Below are 23,261 nucleotides of genomic sequence, written 5' to 3' on the forward strand. Positions count from 1 at the left end.
CCGCTGACACCGACCCCCCCCCCCCCCCATCCGAAGACGGGACTGTGACCTTGTGACCCCGATACCCTCAGGTGACCAACCACCTGTTCCAAATGCCCGAGAACCGGTTCGGCATGGACCTGGCCGCCATCAACATGCAGCGAGGTCGCGAGCACGGCATCCCCGGCTACAACGACTACCGCGAGTACTGCGGCCTGCCGCGTATCACCGACTTCAGTCAGCTGCACGACCTCATGGTCAACGATACGGCTCTGGGCTACCGCGCCATCTACAGGTCAGCGCCGCGAGGCATGACACTACGACAGCAATCTGTATGTTTGTGGCATGAATGAAAAGTTAAAAGCTGGTATTTTTTAATTTAAAATGTTGTTACTGCCACATATCAATTCCTCATGCGGAACAAATGGCTTTGGCAGTGAGTCGCAATTCGCACACGTCCCTGTTAGTTGTGTAAATAAACATAAAAAAGACACCATCCCTGTTGATTTACGTAGATAAACCTAAACAAGGCATAGTCTGTTCTTTTTTTTCGCTGACCGCGCCTGTGCCTCTGACAGCCACCCGGACCACATCGACTTGTGGTCGGGGGCGATCTCTGAGCGGCCGCTGGCCGGCTCCATGGTCGGCCCCACACTGGGCTGTCTGATCGGAGAGCAGTTCAGGACACTGCGCTACGGCGACCGGTTCTGGTACGAGAACCACGGCTTCCCCAGCGCCTTCACGCCAGGTGGGTGGAGCAGAGCTGTGATCGCTTGTCACTTTGGTGTGATAGAGGTGATGGCTTGTGATTCGGGGTAAACCCGACTCATTGCGGAATGAGGTAAGTTGATGACATGTTTAATCATGTCAAACTCGGCATTTTGCATTTGTATTTATATGTACTTTATTTGTTAACAAAATAGGCCTCGTAGCTCGGTTTTGCCATTCGACTGACATAAGATTTTTTTTCGCAGAACAAATTGGGGAGATCAAGAAGATGAAGCTGAGCAGCATCATTTGTGACAATTCGGACCACATCGACTACATTCAGCCTTATGTGATGGTCCTGTCCGATCCAGAAATGTGAGCTGACCTCGTAATCAATCAAAACTGTAACGCACATTTGAGAAAAGTTCTTTTCAAACATAATTACTTAGAAATAAAATCATTCGAAAATGACGTTATTACGTCACTTTGCATAGCTATACCCTAGATATCCGTTTCTTGAAGCATACTTGTTTGTAATAGCTGCACCAAAAAGTCCGGCTGTGTTTATCATTATCAATACCCTGCGCCATGCAGTCTAATCCCACGGGCTAGTGCGTTAACCCATGCCTGTGAGCGCCACCTCCCTCCCTCCCCTCTGACCTCTCTCCCTCTGTCTGTCGGCAGTAACCCGCTGGTGCCCTGCGCCACTCTGCCCCGGCTTGACCTCAGTCTGTGGAGGGATCTGGGCGCCGCCGGACACGGCGAGTTGCTGCGTAAGAAGAAGTAGGATGTCTGAGAGTGTCAAGAGACGGCTGCCTCCCTCTCCCTTCCCTGCTGCTGCTGCTGCTGCTGATGCTTCTGTCGCCCCTGCCGACGCCTAGTGTTGTCTTTCTGTGATAAGCCGCTCCGTTGCAGTTTCCGATATGTTTCTAAAGGCGTTGCAGTCTCCACGATACTTTTCTTCATGTCCCGGCATAGTGCCTGTTTGACGATGAATTTTGCCGGATTGCGAATCAATTTTTGCTTTTCCGTCGCACTTAAACGGATCTCCTGTGAATATTGTTCTACTTTTCATCGCATTCTTTGTGAAATGTTTTCTAATGTTAGGTAAGTAATGGTATGTTCTTTACACAGATATTTGCGTGTGTGATTATACCGCCATGGTTTGACATCTGTACTTACCAGACATTTCATGCTATTTATCTCATATGTTCTGAGCGATGATTTTGCTAGCTTTGAGGCACATATGCTATTTTCTTTTCTTGCATAATCTGACACGTATGAAAGGGGAGAGGGATCAGACTGGATGATGTGGGCAGGGAGCGTTGGATTATGAGAAAGTCGAGAAATGCGCTGAAAGTCATCAAGGTATGCAAGTATTGTGCCTACGTGAAGAGAGATTGATAATGCTCAACCATACAATGAAGTGTGTGAGGCCAAGGCTGGTACACATCTGTGAATATTAACTTGAGATGCCAACTGACGTGAGATAATTATGACATAATGTATTGCCGCTTGGAATGAGATTGGAACTGGAAGTGACAGTGTGACGGCTAAATACAGTATTCATCGAACGTTTTTGTTCAGAGTGACCGAAATCCTTACAGCATTGTGAAGATATATTGGACAAAGACGACTTCTTATGTAGAGTGGATTATGGTCTATGGTTGTTATCGAATTGTTTGCCTTAAAGGCCATGCTGCTTCCAGGTAACGCTTGCATGGTGTGTTCTGTAATATGCATTACTTTTTTACAGAACGGCCATGTCGCATGACACAATCCATGATTGACACGTAACTATTCGAGTTGTTGGGAGTTGGGACTTCCTTTCTTATTTCATAAAGGAACACAATTCTTATAAAAACAGGTTTATTAGCCAACAATCTCGTTCGTAGCTATTTCACACTGGCGTTGATTACTGAAATGTCCGGCGAAATGACTGCAACTTATTCACAGAAACTGTAAATAAGGAACCCGGGCAAAAAAGCAACACTTCTTGACGGTAAAATATAAATCATATTGTGCTCAAAATTAACCATTGTTCAGACGTTGCATGCACTATTTGGAATAAATTCAGTGTCTTTATGGAGCATCATGTCTTGTGCCGTCCAATCGTAGCATCGAACGGATCTCGAATCACACACGAATAGCTGCCGGAAATGTTCCGATCACAAGCGTAACAGTCTGCTCAAGAAGAAGCCAAGCCCAACATCTTGTAACAGTACAACAGTTTTCAGATCTCTGGGCACAGGTATCAGCTTCAGTCAGCCCTACCTCTGAGATTGACCGAGGCTCTACCTCACGAGAGCAGTTTTTTAAGCCACAGCTACCCTGCACCAGTCGTCACCCTCTGATGTAGACTTACATCGCTTATAGGCTGGACAAACGACTGGGTATCAGGCGCCGATCCTTCACAGCGCACTTTGGACATTTCTAGTCGCTTTCGTCGGCAGTGATGGCTATGGTGGGTCGAACGGCGGTGGGCGCCGGCTCGGCGGGCCCGCTGTGGACCGCAACAGTCACCGGCTCTGGAACAGATCAGAGACACTGTCAGAGAGTGTGTGTGGAACGGGAGACGCATCCCACAGACACCGGCTCGGCAGCCCCGCTGTGGACAGCAACAGACACCGGCTCATAAATGGAACACAGAGACTGTCATATCGACACTTTTTTAAAAACCCCACATCTGCTCTCCCGTGAATTTCCGGGAGGCACGAAAGATCTCCTTTTAAAAGTGTCCAATCGTCCGATCCTGATCAAATATGTGTGTTCGTAGGCCTGTTCTGGTATTGCTTTATCTGCCAAGACAGACAAACTTGAGAAAAATCGAGTGATTGTACCTTTTTTGAAGGTCTCTAACCAACTTGTGTGAAATTCACCGGAGAACAAATGTGGGGTTTAAAAAAAAGGTGTCGATATGCTCTGTAATACAACACATAGACCCTTGGCAACTGTGGAACACAACACGCAGTTATGCATAAACACAGTCAAAAGGCCTGCAATACAGCACATTCACCCAGTAAAAAGTCGAGTCACACCAGAGCAATTAAAACTAGTGCACATTTCAGCGAGAGCTGATGGCCAGAGAGGGTGATATAGTCGTAAGTACCGTAACGTAATTATCGACGGAGATTCACAACTAGTAAATGACACATCTAAGTCCGCAATGAAACTCAATGTTAGATGCAACCATGGTCTTCGATCAATGTAAAAAGAAACTGAGCATCACTTTTTATTTACTCACCTTTACCGAGATCGTCATAGCCCTCGTCTCCCGGCTGAAACAGGCGAAAACGGAACATTAAGTGCGCAACTTCAAACGGTCGTATCATATCATCTGCATCTGATACAGGTAGTAACATGATATTGATAAGTTTATTCCAAATGAGTAGCAAATGTTAAAAAAGCTCTCGTCCTCCTACACTCGTTGACGTTGTTTCCGCATCTTTTTGGCCGCCCACTGACCAGAGTCAAGTCAAAACCCCGTTGGGTGGAAACTACATCCCCATATGCCATCCCTCTCCACCCTCAATATAAGCAATCTCCTTCACCTCTCTCTCCTCTCTCCGAGCCAGAGCGACGCATCGCTCGCCACGTCTCACCTGAAGAAGCTCCTCAGATACCACCTCCTCTGTAATGCTGCCGTCCGCGTGTGTGTGGATGCGCAGCATCTGGCGGACCCGCACCTCCTTGCGGACCGGCTGTTCCAGCTGCACATCCAGCGGCACCTCCTCCGACCCCTCCAGCCTCACTTCACCCGACTCCTGCCCGGGAGGAGGGGGCGGCGGCGGCGCTCCGCCCGGTCCCGCCGTGTGCTCCCCAGACGGTGGCGAACCCTTTTCGTCGCCCGGTGGCGCCACCTGCGCCGGGTCGTCGGCGGTGACTGACTCTGTGGTCGCGGCGAGGACCGTGTCGTCGCCACCCTCTCCGCCGGGCGGCTGCGGCGGCTGGGAGCTGTCCAAGGGCTCCGAGCGGTCCACCACCACCTCTGCAGGGCGGGCCGGCGGCGGCTGAGGCGCCGGAGGGCCTCCTGGTGACACCATCAGAGGACAGAGGTCATCAGAGGTCACCGGAGTCTGGGTCACTGAGTCAGTGTGGATCGAATTCTACACAGCCTTCTGATGGTGCGTGGGCTTCACAGAACCTACAAACTTACGGTACATGGTCGCAGAAATTGAGGTTTGTCATCAAAAGCATCCATCTTTTCAGCACTAGGAAGACACCTTTCATATCACCGAAGGTAGATTTATTTAGGTCGTCCCCCAACAAACAATAGGTCACAGTCCGATGGATAACTCACCGTAGGAGACGGCTCCGCTCTGAATGTAAACCAGCGTCCCCAGGAGGCCGACGCCCGCTACCAGAAGGAGTACTACCACGGCTGAGGCGCAGGTGCCGCCACCTGCAGGCGAGTCTTCCAGCTCCTCATCACCCGAGTGGTCACTGCCGACGTCTGAAACGACAGGAAGCCATGAGATGGCTGAAGGAGCCATTCTGGAGCGTTATTCAGTTTGCGTGGTAATCGATTGACTGCATGGGCTCAGGTGTCGGTGGGACTGACACTTGTTTCTTCAGTAGTGTACCACAGTACACAATCTAAAAGATGAAATGGGCGCCGTCGATTGATTCGCCTCTTCCCTCTTCTGTGAAAATGCGAAAAACCCTAAAAACTGCAAAAGGCCAAAACATCTACAAACACCACAATCGGAATGGGTATCAATAAAACTTATTATACCATACCTATTTCTGTTTCTGTTTTTCATTTCTCGTATAAAGCGGTAATAGAAGGGAGTAGAGGAGAGGGGGAGGGGAGAGGAGGGAGGGGAGGGGAGGCTCCGTCACGGTCTGTGCGCCTCCTCCCTCGCCAGCACGGGACACGGTCCGCCTGGCATCACTCTGCAGCCAGCTGCCGGCCTGTCCGATACTAACATACTCGTACAGTAGCCGAACCGGCAGCCCGCGCCGCCCCCCGAGACCACGAGACAATTCACAATTTGCCGGCCGACGGGAATTCGTGACAAACTTCGCTTGTTGTTGCATTAAACGTGCTGCCGCCGTCAATGTGGCTAGTAAAAATATTTAGGATATTTGATTCTATAGAATATGCCTCGCATTTTCTACATACGCCCGGCCGAGGGAAGGGTACCTAAATCTCCTCGCCGTATCAACCCAATTCAGGCAGTGCCTCGCAGAAAAAAAAACGAGCGAGAGCGCTAATACGATACGCAGCGACTGGTAAGTGGTATATGATGTTAGGGTTTCAAGTAAACTGGATACCTATGAGGTCACTGTCAAGTGGGTGCTCTATGATAGGGGTTCGTTTTTTATTACTTTGCCAAAAAAAGTCGCAGAGTTACGATTTTTGGAACCAATTTGCTCACCATGGTCAGGCTCGCAGCATGAATACTTTTGTTTGGGCGAGGTCAACTAAGGGTGTTTATATCAGGTCATGGTCAGGTCAAAGTCACTAAGGTCACAATCTTGGTCGAATGAAGTCATATTGGACATCATTCGATTGGCCAGGTCTTGCCGACTTAAATGGCGGCTTTCTCGACTCACTAGCTCAAGTTAATCGATAGTTGTTCACGAAACATTAATCCGATGACCTTAATCGTGTTGATAAAGTCATACCGATATGACGTCATCAAGTTCAACAATGCAAGCAAGCACCGGACATTGCAAGGAGTGTATGAAATCAAAATTGCATTGCCTGAGGTTGGGATAGGAAGTATAAGCTCTTTTCCACCGCCAAAATAACAGTTTCATATTTCCTTCATTGACCTATACTTGTGACGTCAAGTGACAAACCTGACCTCCGGTGACCCATTTAAAAATTCAGACATAAATGTTGTGGGGACTCGAAAACTCTAGAGTTCCTGTGAATTTCATTTCAGCACTGAAAGCGTTGCGAAGTTGCGACAAATTTTCAACCTAGTGTAGAAGTTATGACATTATGATGTCATAGGCCAGTGACCCGACCTGACACTGCGGCTGAAGCCACAAGACCCTCTAAGCCCTCTAGATTTTTCCGTTATAATTTTTGAAGGGTCTCGTTTCGAGCTCAGCCTCGTACCTAATTATCCAGAGAGCTGACGCTATACCTAGGTAAGGTACGCAAACTTGTGTTACAGCGCCAAAAATACCTATAATAAGGGCATGCCAGCGAGCTTCTACAGGGTGTTTCACTAAAAGTGTCAAAAAGTAAAAGGTCATAATGCACATAATAACAATGTTGTCTACGGAAATTTGCATACCATTTCATCCGCAATTGTTGGACATTTGAATATATAAAAACGATAGCACCGTCACTCAAACCTATTCCACATATCCGCCCCTTCTTTTGATGCACCGTTTCGGCACGTGTCCGGAGGTGCCTCACAGCCCGTTTTCATCTTCAGCGTCCAGACTGTCGGCAAAGCCTTGAATGGTGCTCTTCAGCTCCCGAAGTGATGCGACTTGAGTCTTCCTCAGCTCTGCGAGAGCTACTGACCAAAACCAGAAGCAAAACGCTGACAGATCGGGGCTTTGCGCTGGCCAGAGGCGGGCGGCGAGGCAGCTGATTTTTCGGTGCAGGAACTTCTAATCCAGCCAGTTCCTGGTGGTTACAGCCATTATAGTGGCTGTTTTTGATAACTTGTAAGGCCTTGGCTATTTCTGATGTTGAAATTAGCTTCTTGTTATCTTCAAAGACCCTCAAAAAGACCCTGACCTTTTCAACGGTTTCCGCCGAGAGGTGGGGGTTGTCAGTCCAAAAACGTCTTTTTTGGACTGCGACCGGCATCGAAGGAACCCTTTTAAACCTCTCAAGAAGCCCTTTGAACCTTTTATAATCTGGAACGTAGCGAGGTGAGAGAATAAAACGTTTCCTGAAAAGTCGGCATACGGTTTCAATGTTTCTGATGGCACCAAAGGTAAGTGTAATTCACCCCTCCTGTTGAGGTGTAAATAACCTGTTCTTGTTCTGCATAAGGAAAAAAACGACTAGTAACTTTGGCCTCCTGCCCTCGCTCCGTATGAGTGTAAAATATATCTTAAATGGACAAAGCATAAATGTCCAAAAATTTGCAACCAAGCCACGTGCGCAACCACGTGATTTGCATATTTTATGTAACTTTAATAGGCATTTACTTTTTGACACTTTTAGTGAAACACCCTGTAGCTGACCGACCATCATGACCGTCACTCTCCATTGCAGCTGTTGCAGGCGCCTTTCATGACAATTATACTTCAGAGGCTGCCACTCAAGTGACAAAATACATTTACAGGGACAGAGAACACATGTGAGCACGAAGAACACCTGAACTGAACTAGCACAGTCCTGCCGAGTTCTGCAGCTGTTCAAATCGAAAGCCCGCTGCTATTACAGCTGAGCATCACGTGTTTATGGTGTTCAAATGAGCGTCAAAAACGTCTTTCAGAACGTACAATGCAAAGACCGTGGGACAGTCAAAAGTGCACCACATCGGTGATCCTCTGGGTAACCGGGACCAGAAACTTCATCTCGTGGACAAAAAGGTAACACTGGCTCGGCGGGTTGGTTAGGCGGTCATCGAGCTGTGCTATCTACGGGCAGAGCGTGGCAATTATGTACGAAGCAATTCAACATATCAGGAGCTAATTGGCGTCCGCATCGATTTGCTAAAGAGGCAATAGGGGAGAGTGGGGAAAGATGCCCAGGGTTTGACTATGTCATATATTATTCGAAAATGACGATCGGAAAGCCAAAACTTGGGCTGGGGGGATCCAGAGCGTCGTAAGCCTCGTCGCAGCTGCGACGTGTCGCAAGTTGTGTAGTAAGTCGTTTTTGGAGGGATCAATTGATGAGTAGCGTTACTTAAGAAGTAAAGTCTATCGCAAAGTGCCTGATTTACGACACAACTTACGAATTTGAAATAGCAGTCGTAAGTTGTGTCGCAAGTTGATATGGCCTTGAGGGAGAGGTCACAGGTCACAGGTCATTGGGGTCATGGTCACGAAATTTGCATGGTACGTGGAAAATTGTTGAAACTTGAGATCCTGAAAATTTCGTTGCAATCCGTTGCCGCTAACGCGAGTTATAAAGCAAGAACCAACGGTTCGTCTATGAGGCCTCAATCCGCGCCAGCGAGAGTGTTGAACATGGTGCATAATATGTTGTATTCACATTTATTGGGGTATTCATGGATATGAAGTAGCCTAACACCATTCCAGCAACTACTGGCGAATCCAGAAAGGCGGTCTTGGACGTTGCGAGGGGCATCCCCCAAAAGATTCTCCAAATTCTAAAAACGATGTGTCCCTGATGAACCCCATGACCTCGAATTGATCTCTGTGATGACCCCAAGTTGACCTCTGTGACCTGACGTGTCCCAGATGACCTCCAATTGAGCTTTGTGATGACCCCAAGTTGACCTCTGTAACCTGACGTGTCCCAGATGACCTCCGTGACCTCCAATAGAGCTCTGTGATGACCCCAAGTTGACCTCTGTGACCTGACGTGTCCCTTGATGACCCCCATGACCTCCAATAGAGCTCTGTGATGACCCCAAGTTGACCTCTGTTACCTGAAGTGTCCCAGGTGACCTCCGTGACCTCCAATTGAGCTCTCTGATGACTCCAAGCTGACCTCTGTGACCTGATGTGTCCCAGATGACCTCCAATTGAGCTCTGTGATGACCCCAAGTTGACCTCTGTAGCCTGACGTGTCACAGATGACCTGCGTGATCTCCAATAGAGCTCTGTGGTGACCCCAAGTTGACCTCTGTGACCTGACGTGTCCCAGATGACCTCCAATTGAGCTCTGTGATGACCCCAAGTTGACCTTTGTAACCCGACGTGTCCCAGATGACCTCCGTGACCTCCAATTGAGCTCTGTGATGATCTCAAGTTGACCTCTGTGACCTGACGTGTCCCATATGACCTCTGTAACCTCTAAGTGACCCCTCTGATGACTCCAAGCTGACCTACCTGACCTGATGTGCCCCAGATAACCGCCATGACCTTCAATTGAGCTCTGTGATGACCCCAAGTTGACCTCTGTAGCCTGACGTGTCACAGATGACCTGCGTGATCTCCAATAGAGCTCTGTGGTGACCCCAAGTTGACCTCTGTGACCTGACGTGTCCCAGATGACCCCCAATTGAGCTCTGTGATGACCCCGAGTTGACCTCTGTAACCTGACGTGCCCCCAAGTTGCCTTCTGTGACCTGACGTGTCTCAGATTACTTCCGTGGTCTCCAATTGAGCTCTGTGATGACCCCAAGTTGACCTCCGTGACCTGAAGTGTCCCAGATGACCTCTGTAACTTCCAATTGTGACCTCAATCTCCAACTCTACTAACTCTCTGTGACCTCATACTCGCTTAACTCATTTCTTCTAAAGCATCGCTTCTAGATGCCCTATAGCGCCACGAATCTCCTGTGATCGATCCCAAAATTCATGGCAACTCACGTGAGCGTAAGCAACCACAAGTCACCCAGTTGAGACAAAGCTTCCGAATCAGAGAACATGCTTGAACTGGCTGTCTCATAAGCTCGCAAACCAGAAGGGCGAATGTTCCTTTATGCTTGATAGAGTTTTCGACCTTACTGACGCTTACTACGGGATCAGCTGATCGTGTAGCCTTTTAAATTCTCGAGTAAAGCGGGTATTTAAACCTTGTCGCAGCTACGTTCTGTCGTATCCTCCGACAAACCCCTCTTTCCTCAACATCCCTCCTTTTTCGCTACGACACAACTTGCGACGGGACATGTGTCGTAACTTGCGACGTGTCGTAGATGGACTTGCGACGCCCTGGATCCCCCCGGCCTTGGAGTTTCAACGGAAGCCGACATCATTTTTCTCCAAAAATATCACACTTTCGTGCCTGAAATATGATAACTTTTTTTGCTATTAAGCATTTTCCTGAAGAAGTGAAAGGGGGCATCTTACCCCACAGGGTGGAAAAGACGCCCCCTGGCGTTGGGTAAGATGCCCCCTGCACTAAAAGTGACATAAATAGGCACGTGAATCGCCTGAACGAATCAGTAGTCCCTTTGAGCCTGCGGTAGACACCAAACGTCATCGTAAGGGCCCTCAAAAGTAGTCGTAAGGGGCTTCAGAGGTCATTGTTAGGGCCATCATAGTCCAGCGTGGCCAAACAAGCCTCCGTGGTGGCGTTCAGAGACCACTGTGGGGCCCTTATAGGTCTTCATGATGATTGAGGGCCCTCGAGCCCATCGTGGGGACCTCAGATGCCAGCGCGGCCCGTGGAGCCAACGTGGGAGCCCTCAAAGGATGTCGTGAGGGGCCCTAGAACCAGTAATGGGGCCCACAGAGGCCGTCGTGAGGGCTCTCAGAGTCAGATGCCGCCCAAAAAGTCGCTGTGTGGGCCGAGAGACCGGCATAGGGAGCACCCGACCGTACCGGACTCTCAATAGTCCCAGATCGGCTTTTGTCTCTCATCATAAGTATGTAATAAATGATTTGACGGGCTGATTGAAGGACAGCCTACGGATTTAGGGGGGCGTCTTTCCCCATCAGGACAGGGGGCATCTTACCCCAAGGTACCGAAGTAACATTAAATCAGCACAATTTGTTAGCCATAAAACTACACCCGGAAACAAACTGTTTGGGACACAGTACACGCATGTTAATGTATCACGACTATAGCAAGGGACGCAAAAATTATCTACCTTCTTTGATATTTACAATGTTTTGACGCCAAAATATTTTTTGAAAGCAGCAAATAAAAAACATGCAATCACCAGCCAGCCGTTGCCCAACTGAGCTTCGCAAATTTTTGTGCAGTTAACAAGGCAGGCTTCCGCTTTACGCTAAGAACATTAATTTCCAGGTTCGATTCTTTGTTTCCCCGCTAGAGGGGGTGGGGCGTCTTTCCCACCCTGGGCATCTTACCCCACTCTCCCCTATTAAAAAAAAAAAATCACATCGAACAACAAAACACAACCTGGAACATATAAAATCACGTAGAAATCGGTGTCACGTTCATTGTTCAATGCATCACCGTTCGAATACTTACAATGCAACACCACATATCAGACAACTAAGCCTGACACAAGACCCCGAAAGTTGCAACCCGTTCGTAACCCTCGACGTTTCCTTTCGTCACCCTCTCCCCTCCCCTAAAGCCACGCCCCCCGAAGCTCACCTTTTCCTTTCTCCCTGATCTTCCTCTTCCTGGGCTGGGTTTCTCCGGCCATCCCTCTCACAGCCCCTCTGGTCACGCTGCTCTCTCACCCCTCTCACCGTCTTCTCACACCTCTCACACTCGGCGCCGCACGCAGACGACTGCTCACCCGCCCCTCAGCCGGCGGGTCGAGAAGCGCCTGACCTTGAGACCGGCCGGACGGGCGGCCAACCGACTCGGGCACCGCCACGTCTGCTGGCCACGTCACTCTGTGACGTCATCCTGCAGTCGGGGAGAAGGCGGAGTGGCTGGAGCGGGCGGGGTGACGTCATAATGGCGTCAGAGGTGCACGGAGAGCGGCGGAGACGGGCGACTTTCTATCGCGGCGGTCTGGTAGGCCCCGGCGCGGGATCTCCCGATCTCAGTGAAGACGGTTTGGGAGAAACTAGCCCGAAGTTACGAGGAAATCAGCCCTAATGACTCCGGAACTTAACCCGCGACCTGGTGGGGGGGGGGACTATTTTTTGCCCCCCTCCAGACTTTTCGATATATCTCCAGAACCGCTGCGCCGATCGTCACCAAACTTTCAGTACCCTCCCGGATATCAATTTTACACATTGTGACCAAAATGTTTCCAAAGGCTATGATAGGTTGGCCGGAAATGACGTCAGAGTGACGTCATGTTCTGCCGTTTTTGACCCAAAAAAGGGTTTCGCGGGAAGAGCTGTCAGGCCTATAGCTTTGCAAATACAGAAAAATGATTGAGACATAAAAGCTGAAGAATCGACAGGGATACAAAACTGTTATCTCGGATTTTTGAAATTTTTGGATTTTGACCCCCAAAAATCAAAAAATAAGTTTTTTGGATATAACAATCAAAAAATCCAAAAAAAAATTGAATTTCGCAAAAACCGGAATATATGTGATAGTCCTTTTTTTTTTTTATCGTATATTCGTTCAATCAGACGAGTCCCACAGGGAACACACAGCTGACACATCAGCGAACAGTTCCCTGTCCTCACGACGCACAATGGAGGACAGAGGCGGGTAAAAAAAAACTGTCCCGGTGACACTTGAGCGCTGGAACGCAGTCCCAGTTCTCATGACACGCGGAGTAAACACGAAAAACAAGAACGGTAAAAAGAAAATTGCCCGATACAGCTCAAACCAGCACGGGCGGCGGCGGCGGCAGACGCGCTAGCGGGCGCCCCGCGAAGGGCGGCCAGGGCACACGGACCACCAGGCAGCGGCTGCCACCCAGCGCCAACCACCGGCCCCCCGCCGACGACCCGCAGCGACCGAGACGTCCCGCGAGCGCAGGCCGACCAGAGAGTGCTGGAGAGATTGGCCGGCCAATAAGGATGGGTAAAGAAATCTAGGATGTAGGTTGGTTGTGTGCGGAGGGAAGATTCTGTGACAGAATATTCGAGACGTTGCCCCACTTGGACAAAAACTTGTCAGTAGACTTATGCCTTAAAAAGAATTTACTTTCATTTTCAGCCTCTCTTTTAAGTATGTGATGAAAATGATGTATGCTGGGAATCTGAGTGTTATGTCTTGCCCTAAATATTACTTGTTTTGCTAATGTGAATATTAATATATTTATTTCGCTTTCATCCGCTAGCCTTGGAAATATCCACGACTGCACTGAGATATTTACTATAAAATTGTATTCTTTTCGAAAGTATGCTACTATATCTTTTATAAAGTCTTTTACTATTCTACATTCCCAAAGTATATGACATAACGTTTCATCACGCTCGTTGCAAAAAGTACAAACTGCACTTTCTGCTTTTCCAATACGATACAAAAAAGTGTTTGTAGATATTATTCTATTTATTATACGATAATGGAACGTTTGTAAGTATGTGTTTCTAGTCGCATGGCGAATATCATACATCGTGCCCTCATGCGTACACCCTATATCTCTATTCCATTTACGCTTAATATGATTTTGCGTTGACTGGTTTGTTTCTCGTTTTAACAGGGCAGAAACGAATTCATTATATGCTAAGCGTGAAGTGTTTGTTTTCTGGGAGAGTAGCGCTATTTTATAAGGTATTATTGGGTAAATGATTTTACAGGCAACAACAGTATTATCCACATGATGCGGTATACTTCTGGTTAAAGATTCATAGCATAGAAACGACATTTTGATGTTAAAGGTTTCACTTAGAGTTCGTTGTTCTAAAAATGATCCGCTATCCTTAGAATACAAATCTGCAACAAATCTCAAACCCTTTCTATCCCAATCTTTTACAATGCTCGTTTGGAATTTGCTGTGATCTGAATACCACAGCTTGTCCGTCAGAACGTTTTCTGGTGTTGTTCGGAAGACCGCACAAAAATCCGCCCAGGCGTTCAGCACATCTTTCCAAAATGTATTACGTAATCTATGATTCGAGATGTTTCTCAACTTCTCCGTGCCGTAGCAAACTAGTTCACAAATAGGAGGTAAAGTTTTCTTGATTATGTTAGCCCATACAACATCAGATGTTGACCAATATAGTCTTTTTATCCAGTTAACTTTTAGGCTCTTTATAAACGACCTAATATCGACCATTTTCAAACCCCCGTGATCGTAATCTTGTACCAACTTGTTTCTTTTAACTTTATCAGGACCATCGTTCCAGATATATTTGAACAATATATTATTAATGTAAGAAATGTCCTTTTCGTTTGGGGTTGGCAATGACGATACAATATGTACTAGTTTAGAAATAACCATTGATTTTACAACTGTTATCTTTCCTATCAAGGTGAGATTTCGTCGCCTCCATTGGGCTATTTCCTGTCTTACTTTAGGTAATACTTCAGACATATTTTTTTCCACGATGGTGTTGGTTGTATTGCAAAAGATTATTCCCAATACTTTCAGTTCGCTTACTTTCTGCAACCCTGACATGTTCAAAAACGAACAGTCAACTGTTTTGCCGATTTGAAGACATTTTGTTTTATCTATATTAACACGTAATCCAGATACTTTATGAAATATGTCTAGTTCATTTATTACCGCATTTATAGATTCCGGTTCCGCGCTTGAAAATACTATTAAATCGTCAGCGTATTGCGATAATCGTACTTCTAATCCTACGCCTATGGGTATCCCCTTCATCTCCCTCGACTGCATTAGTTGATTTGTTAGGGGCTGCATTATCATATTAAATAAATATCCAGATACGGGGTCTCCTTGTCGTATACCTCTCTCCATGTTGATTTTGGGACCTAAATATCCATTTAAAAGAATCCTAGAAAAGTTGCGAGAGTTTAGGTAAAATGTTTGGATCATATGAGCAAAATGTGGCCCGAAATTATAATAATTGAGAGCTTCTGCTAGGAACTCCCACGACACCGTGTCGAAAGCGGCTTCGAAGTCAACTGCCATTATGATACCGGAAGAGGATGAAGCATTCACATGTTCAATTACATCGTACACTAGTCGCGTGTTTTCCCCGATATATCGTCCCTTAATGTATGCCGTCTGAGTTGGGGATATCAAGTGATTCATTATCTTTTTAAGTCTATTAGCGATGGCTCCAGATATAATTTTGAAGTCAACATTAAGTAAAGATATGGGCCTCCATCCTTTTACGGAATCCCTTGGCTTGCCCTGTTTCGGAATAAGAGTTACTACGCTTTCTTGGTGAGACATAATTGCACTGTTATTTACCAGACCTTCTTTAAACGCTCGAAAGAGGAATATGCCTAACAGTTCCCAAAAATGTTTGAAAAAATCTGATGTAAAACCATTTGACCCCGGTGACCTGCCTTTTTTCATACTCATTAAAGCTGTTTGTAGTTCTTGTAACGATATTGGAGTGTCTAGAGCGATCCTTTGTTCGTCGGATAGCACTCGCTCGATGTGTTTTTCAAGGTATTCTTTTGTATTGTGCTTATTTATATTTTTTCGGTATTTCGTTTGCAAATGTTTTGAAAGATGTTCAAGAATATATTTGTTGTTTGTTATTTGCCTATCACCGTCTTGCATGGCAAGAATTGAATTTCTCATTGCGTTCCTCTTTTCTAAGGAGAGGAAATACTTCGAACATTTTTCCCCTTCTTCGAACCAGTTAACTCTGGACCGTGTTATTAATCCTTGTATTTTGGGTAATCGCATCTGCTCTAATTTAAGTTTCATCTCTTCTAATCGCTTTAAATTTTCTTCTGTTTCGTTAGTATTGAAACGAGCATTTAGTTCGTCTATTTCATTTAATATTATATTTTCCTCGCGTCTGTTTTTTCTCGCCTTTTGTTTTGAAAATCGTACGGTTTCCCCTCGTATCATCATCAGTAATGTCTCATAGAACAAGCCACAGGTCACTGTGAATTGAATATTGTCAAAATTGTTTGGGTCTGATATATATTCATTGTTATAAATTGGTAATGCATATTGCTTAACTGTGTTTATTGTTACTTTTCTGATAAGTTCGTTATATTCTTGATCTTCAAGGAGTGCGGCATTAAACTTCCAAAGACCAGGGCCTCTTTTCATAAGTGGCTCTTTGACGTTTAATGATACTATGTTATGGTCTGACCTATAGCCAGCGTGAATGTTGGATGATGCAATTGTACTGACAAGGTGATTCTGAATATATATTCTATCTAATCTACCGTACTTTAATGGATTCTTCTTAGCCCAAGTATATCCGCTGCTCAAAGGGTTCATCTCTCTCCACGAATCAATCAAGCTAAAGCGTTCAATGATATTTGAAAATGCACACTTTGCAGCCGGGTTGTTTTGACGAACATAGTTCGAATCACGCTGGAGATCTGCGACAAAGTTGAAATCTCCTGCGATAATCAAATTATTCGTTGGCAACTCTTCAAGCTTATTGTATAATGTATGAAAAAAAGCTGGTCGATCATCGTTGGGTCCGTATATCGCGACGAGTATATAGGTGTTGAGAAATATAGTGCACTCAAGTATCACAAAGTTTCCTTCCGTGCAATATTCTTCATGAAGTATGCTGTGCTGTACCTTTGTCTTAAATATAATCGATACTCCTCGGCTGTTATTTGTACCAAAGGAATGATAACAGTTGCCACCCCAAACGGTATTGAAACATTGTGCTGTTTTTCTGGTGAGGTGTGTATCCTGAATAAAATATATGTCAAAATCAAGATTTTTAAGAAAGTTTATAACGTCTCTCCTTTTCTCCTGACTCCCAAGGCCCCTACAATTATAAGTCATAAACTTAAGGTCTGCCATAGCTTAGCGACAAACTTAGAGTGAAGTGTGTACTTACTTGGGTGAACGGTGTGAACGGTGCTGTTACGCACGGGAGAGGGTAGTGAAGCGCTGGTTGAGAGGAGCAGGAATGCTGGATTGGTATGGAAGGAGCGCGAGCCGGACGTCCCAGGCGCCGAGACCGCCAGCAGGAACCACAGCGGCGAGCGCGGGCCGCAGGAGAGATGACGCCCAAGACGAGCACCACCGTCTCCACCGCCGTCCCAGCAGTCGCCGGCCCCGACGCAGAGCCCGCAGGAGCGCCCAGGAAGGCGCCGCCGCCGCGCGCCGCGCCGATCCGGCCTTGCCGCGTACAGAAAGGACTTCCTGAGCCCGACTCGCGCTCCACGACAACACCTACCAACAACAAAGAGGCACAGACAGAAAACAGAAACACAATATAACATGCATGCACAAACATATGATTGGGACAACGACCATTTCTCAGTGTATCTGCTTGGCGCCAATGGGTTGTAAACTTCTTAAGCATTACAAAGCGAGGTGACCGTAGACAAGACATAAACAGACTACAGACAAACAAACGACGGCTCGGAACTACTAGCAAAGTAGCCAAAGGTGGCACCATACGAGAAAAAAAAAAGCTCTAGAGCCTGCCTTCATTTAGAAATACTCTCTTATATCCTTACTGCTAGGGCGGTTCCGTGTCCCACCCGAGCTTCGGGAGCTCACCGAGGCACGGGCATCGCGCCCTCGAGAAGAGGTCCCCCCGGGTACCTCCCCACCACCCCTTCCCACGCCCCCCACCCTGCCCCCGCCCCGGTTCGGCGACACCTCAGAAAGGCTCACCCCACCACCAGGGCCATCAACCGCCGGCCGCAGCTCACCGGGCGACGACGCCCCGCCCATCCCTCTCACCGCCTCATCCTGTTGACCGCTCCCGCCGGACGCCCGAGCTGTCATCGGCGGCGGGGCAGCCCCTGACGTCACGTCCATGGGCGTCTCCAGATCATCAGTCCCGGCAGGGCGGGCGGCCGCGGGGCGGACACCAGGAGACACCGAAACATCCCGAGCCCCGGCGAGCCCGCGATCGCCGCCGTCCGCCGACCGGTCAGCCGCAGCGGCGGCGTCAGCCGGTGATACCGGCTCCAGGGGCGGCGAAAGCCGCACCAGACTGGTGGGCGTCACCCGGGCACAGTCCAGCAGCGATGATGAAGTCGAGCCGCCACGGCCCGCCACGACGTCGGCGCCGGCAGGCACCGAACAGGAGACGGGAGCAGTAGAGTCAACGGCTCCGCCCGAACGCCGGGTCTCCAGCTCCATCACACCGCCGAGGTCCGACGGAGTGCGTCCTCTCTCCAGGGCGCTCCTCTCCTCCTCTCTCTCCGTGGCTGGGTCCAGCCGACCTCTCTCCGAGGCCGGAGCGCGACCCTGGGTGGGGCGGGGAGGGGCACTCGTCTCCGCCAACTGACGCACCGCCTCGGGGTCTACGATGCGAATGGGTGCACAGTCGCGTGACCGACACACTAGAATGTCTCCGGATCTCGTGAAGACGGAGAAAATGATCCCCTCCTTCTTCAGTTGCAGTAGATCAGAGAACAGTGCCTGACGGCGTGGAGTGAGAGACTCTGAGATGAACAGTCCAGAACCCCTTAGCTTGGTCTTAGTCCTAAATAGGACGTCTCTATCAGACCCGCGCGCAGCCGTGGTAAAGTCAACTAAAACCTTACCATTCTTCAGCCGGATCATGGCTTTCACCTGAGAAGAGTCCAGTGAGTGCCTCAGGTGCTGCTGCACCCGGGACCGAATCAGGTTTGCGGCGTCCTCCCGGCGAGTCAGCGTCTGTATCGCCGGTCCAGAGAAGATGAGAGACGTCCGCCGCTCCTCCTGCTGCCGCCGGTCCTCACTCAGCTCCATCTGCTGGAGGCGCCGCCTCAGCTCCTTGGTCTCCCTCTGCAGCTGGATGATGTCCATGTCCGCTGAATTCTGTCGATCCGACACCGCCTTGAGGGAATCCATCGCGAACGACAAGGACTCCTCTATAGCCATAAGCCGTCGGTCGTTCGAGTCCCGTATCTCCTTCACGCACTTCACATTTTCTTGTGCGATAAACTCTTTAAGTTCAGCACAGATGTCTATATCACTTTGCTCACCCTGCGCTGGGGAGCACACTTTCCGCCTCTTGGGCATGACTGGCCCGCACACGGACACTGGCTATCAGCTGACCAGACTCGCTCGTCCAGACGGTCGCGCACGCAGAGCACCGCTCGCGCGTCCGACCCGGCCAAGGTCAGCCGGCCGACTGATGTGTGATGTGATAGTCCTTACTGCCTTCCATCCACATACCAAATTTGAGATTGATACCTCTTTTTTGGCGAAGTTATAGCGAAAAAACTGTTCAAAATTGATGACGTCAAATTTTCAAACTCAATTTTTAGCAATTCTAGACCCCGTAGCGCAAAACAAAGACCACCATTAGACTCCCCGTGACGAGCAGCATCGAATCAATACCCATTTTATGCAAAACTAGCAACCTTAAAATTTGACCTTTTTTGGCCTGACCTTGACCTGACCTTGACCTGAACTTCACCAGAAAGTGACCTAAGCCGTACCTGATAGTCTTATAACCAACACCATTGAGTTGGAAATGAAAAAATGGCCATAAAACATGCACCACACATGTGACCTGACCTGTGACCCTTGGTGACCTGACCTGTGACCTTACCTGGTATTGTCAGTGACCTCTAATAGCAACATATCTAATAGACAACTGACGCCCTATCGCTGATTCTCGACAAAATGCGTTTTCCTCGGTGTTATAGCGCATTCCCTAAGAAGACCCGTGAACGGTGAAACATTTCATCTTTGACCTGACCTGTGACGTCATCGGTGACCCCGAGGTCAATGACATTTCGTTTCCTTCGACAAATTTGACAGGCCTTTCGAACGCCGTTTGAATTTTGCGGATCCGTCCAGTAGTTTCGGAGATACGGGGGGGGGGGCAAAAAATAGCCCCCCACCGGGTCGCGTTATACACAGACCCCACCAGGGTGCGGGTTAATCGAAGGAGCCTATAGTACCTACCTACACCACTGATCGCACCAGTGCCGCATGCGTAATGAAACCCTGTCGTCTGCCTACCAGTTACACGAGCCGGGGGGGGGGGGCTAGCGGGGGCTGAGCCCCCCAGCTTTTCGGTTGGGGGGGGGCTCGTAATGTATTTGAGCCCCCCCCCCCCCAGCTGGAGGAATCGAAATCGGAAATCTACCAACATAATTTCATAGATTCATACATAGGCGCGGGAACCGGGAGAGGGGGCAGTGGGAGAAGCTTGCCCCCACAACTCTGCGGCCGTGGGGGCGGCGCCCCACAACGTTTCATGAGGTCAGGAGCCGTTGGGCAGCTTGTCCTCCCCAAATTAGGTTGTGAGTCAGAAAGGAAGAAAGCATGTAAGTGAAAAATCCACCTATTTCACTGGCTCGGCAACTCATTTGGCAGATTAAAACCTTTGCTCCAGGTTGCCAAAACGGTAGTTTCTTCACTCAGCTGAAACGGAATACCTCACTTTTTGAAAATATTTTCTGTTTTTTTTTTTTTTTTTTTGAAAAGGCCAAGGTCTGAAAAATAAGTGGCCTAAAACCGGTGAGAAAACTAGATTTGGGGGTACCCTAGGTTGATTTCTATTATGGTTCAGCCCCCCAGTCTGGAAGAAGTTCCCGCGCCACTGCACGAGCACCTTCTGATGTTCCACTTTCTGACACCAAAAAGTTAGCAATGGTCACAGACTAAAGAAGCCAAATGACATTGGCATAAACAAAACTCCAATGCTTTATGGTTCCTCTTCGCACCTTCTCGCAATGCTAAACGGCGGGCGTTGGAGCTCGGACCCAAGACTAGTTTTTATCTCTCGACTTTCCGGTCAGACCTGTCCAATGCAGCTGATCTGATAGTGCCTCCTTTGAAACAATAAAATGGTGACTTACAGGCTGGGGTTAGTTTTGAAATCACACGATGGTTAGGAATTCTACTTCCAAACTGGTAATGCCTACAAAAAAAAAAGCGAGAAAGGAAGCAGGCAACGAAAGACATAATATGATAATTTTGTTACCGTAAAGTGGGGCTATTTGAGACAGTGGGGCTATTTGAGACAGTATTTAATATCGCTATAAAATGAAGAGCGTTTGATTTTTATGTGATATTTTTGCTCAGGAAGGTGTGGAATCGAGCAGTAAATCGCCTCAGCAAAAATTAAGCATAAATTTAAAACGCTCTTCATTTCATAGCGATTTTAAATACTGTCTCAAATAGCCCCACTGTCTCAAATAGCCCCACCTTACGGTATTACAGAGCTCCCAGACTTCAGGTCAAGCCCATTTCATCAGCTCATAAAAATATTTTTTTTAGCTGGAATCGCGGTAAGAACATTACAATATTGTGAACGCAAATCAGACGAGTAAATAAGTCCGAGTATGATGTTCATGTATTGACATCCATGACAACAAACACGTCACAAAAGTATCCACTCAACAGTCAAGACAGGCTTGCCCATCATCGTCGCCTTCAGCCATCGTCAAATTCACATACAAGGCAGCGAAAACCACACATCACAATGCAGTTAACATACGGCGGGCATCATCCGAGGAGGAACTAGGACGTCCTACAGATCTGTAGTCCTACAGATTAGCCGGGGTCATCTATGACCCCGGCTAAGCAGCAGCTCTGACCACGGTCAGCCCCCTGCGGGGCAATACAAGAAAATGCTTAACATAAATAGCCCATTAGACAACCAATAACCTGACATCCAGCTTGTAGCCTATAGACAATGGGTGCAGTGCTGTGTGTTTGTATCATTGGATGGGGGTCATGAACGCCTTATTTGACTGACTTTCTTGGGCGATGGGTCAGCTGATTCAGGCGTTCTGTGTCGAATATGTAATTAATCAGAATATCGACTACGTTGCTCTAGTCACCATGGTACAAAACCAAGCTGATGTGATTGGAACCTGTATGTACGTTGAATTTTCGCATGGGAGGCAAAACTTGTTACTGGTGTTGGCGGACTTTCTCTGGACGAACTCTGTGTGTATGCACGCTACTGTATTTCTTGTATTTGTAGAAGTGCATGGGTTGCAAGTAATGTGACATTGCAGCTTACACTTTTTGTTTTATTTTCAGGTATGGACAGACTTCGGCATGATAACAGAAAAAGGTGCAACACCACAAGAGCACATTGAGACGATGCGCGAACTGCTGGATAAACTGAGATCCGATATCGGAGGTGAGGTGGCCCATCTCTTACTAAGGATGATAACCCTATGTATGCTGTCATCTTGACCTCGGCCCAGCAATTCGTTACCGCATTTGTAATCTGATGTTCATGGTTTTCTATTAAAAAAATATTCAGATTAATGATAGTAAAACTTGGCCCTAAGATATTAACCCTTGTCTGACTGGGTTCATTTTCCCGTCTTCTCGGGTAATTTCGTTTTTTTAACCCGCGCACCGACGGGGGTCTGCGCCAACTTCGCACCGACGCACAGTGTGGCCAAACACCAGTTTAGCGCGAATTAAATCCCAGCGCTGCTCGGATCCGTTGAAAATGGTTCCCTGGTTTCAAAATTGACACTTAAACCTATGTGAGACCTTTTACGATGCATTATAAATGCTTGCTGACATATAATGGCATAGTTCCGCCTCTAAAAGTAAGGAGAACTAGCTTACGACGGGTGATGTGCTTACCAGGCCAGGGCTGTGAAGTCGATGGAGTTACTCCGACTCCGACTACGGCTTTCAAAAGTCAATTTCAACTCTGACTCCGGGCAAAACTGTCGACTTATACGATCGACTCGGACTCTGGCTCCGCAGCCATGGCAAGTCCACGCAGTCGATGGATTTTCGGTGACTCAGACTACGAGTCTTGGTCCGGATTCCAAAATCGATTCCGATTCCGACTCTGACTGGGGTCAGAACTGTTGACTCCGAACGACTCCGACTCTGATTACGAAATCCTGGAATTTAACCGCAAATAAGAGGCATAAAATTGTGGGTCCCAACAATGATGGGCATGTTAGGAGGAGGAATCGTTTACGAAATTCCCATCATTTCTCTGGTAAATTCTTATGATTGTCCAAAGTTTGCTTGAAAAAATCAACATCTAATTATGTTTCTGTGTGAATGTTCCTGGTGAAGCACATGACTCGGTAGATGGTTGCTGAAATACGCGCACCGATAGGACTGGACCTCAGCAATGGGAGTAAAAACAAAGACTTACACCATAAGCAC

General features: G+C 47.8%; 3 protein-coding genes across 3 annotated transcripts in view; 1 reads left to right on the forward strand and 2 right to left on the reverse strand.

The window, feature by feature from the left end:
* The window catches only part of LOC122393866 (peroxidase-like), a 31,758-nt gene extending 29,497 nt beyond the window's left edge, over positions 1-2,261 (forward strand). Inside the window, exons 13-16 of the mRNA XM_043390290.1 lie at positions 72-274; positions 558-727; positions 954-1,062; positions 1,372-2,261. Of these exons, the coding sequence (XP_043246225.1) occupies positions 72-274; positions 558-727; positions 954-1,062; positions 1,372-1,474 (585 nt within the window). The 3' untranslated portion in view covers positions 1,475-2,261. The remainder of the gene's footprint in view (positions 1-71; positions 275-557; positions 728-953; positions 1,063-1,371) is intronic.
* Positions 2,262-2,542: 281 nt separating this feature from the next.
* On the reverse strand, positions 2,543-12,078 carry LOC122393867 (fibrous sheath CABYR-binding protein-like). The gene is made up of 5 exons (XM_043390291.1): positions 11,816-12,078; positions 4,988-5,140; positions 4,290-4,717; positions 3,932-3,965; positions 2,543-3,215 (listed from the first exon to the last, which is right to left on the reverse strand). Exons 1-5 carry the CDS (start codon positions 11,865-11,867, stop codon positions 3,121-3,123), a joined length of 762 nt encoding a protein of 253 aa, XP_043246226.1. The 5' UTR covers positions 11,868-12,078; the 3' UTR covers positions 2,543-3,120.
* LOC122393864 lies at positions 12,059-18,953 on the reverse strand. The gene is made up of 3 exons (XM_043390288.1): positions 18,710-18,953; positions 17,898-18,466; positions 12,059-12,076 (listed from the first exon to the last, which is right to left on the reverse strand). Exons 1-3 carry the CDS (start codon positions 18,951-18,953, stop codon positions 12,059-12,061), a joined length of 831 nt encoding a protein of 276 aa, XP_043246223.1.
* Positions 18,954-23,261: the final 4,308 nt, after the last annotated feature.

This window comes from Amphibalanus amphitrite, unplaced genomic scaffold (genome assembly GCF_019059575.1).
Source record: "Amphibalanus amphitrite isolate SeventyFive unplaced genomic scaffold, NRLGWU_Aamphi_draft 000559F_arrow, whole genome shotgun sequence".
NCBI classification, from domain to species: domain Eukaryota; kingdom Metazoa; phylum Arthropoda; class Thecostraca; order Balanomorpha; family Balanidae; genus Amphibalanus; species Amphibalanus amphitrite.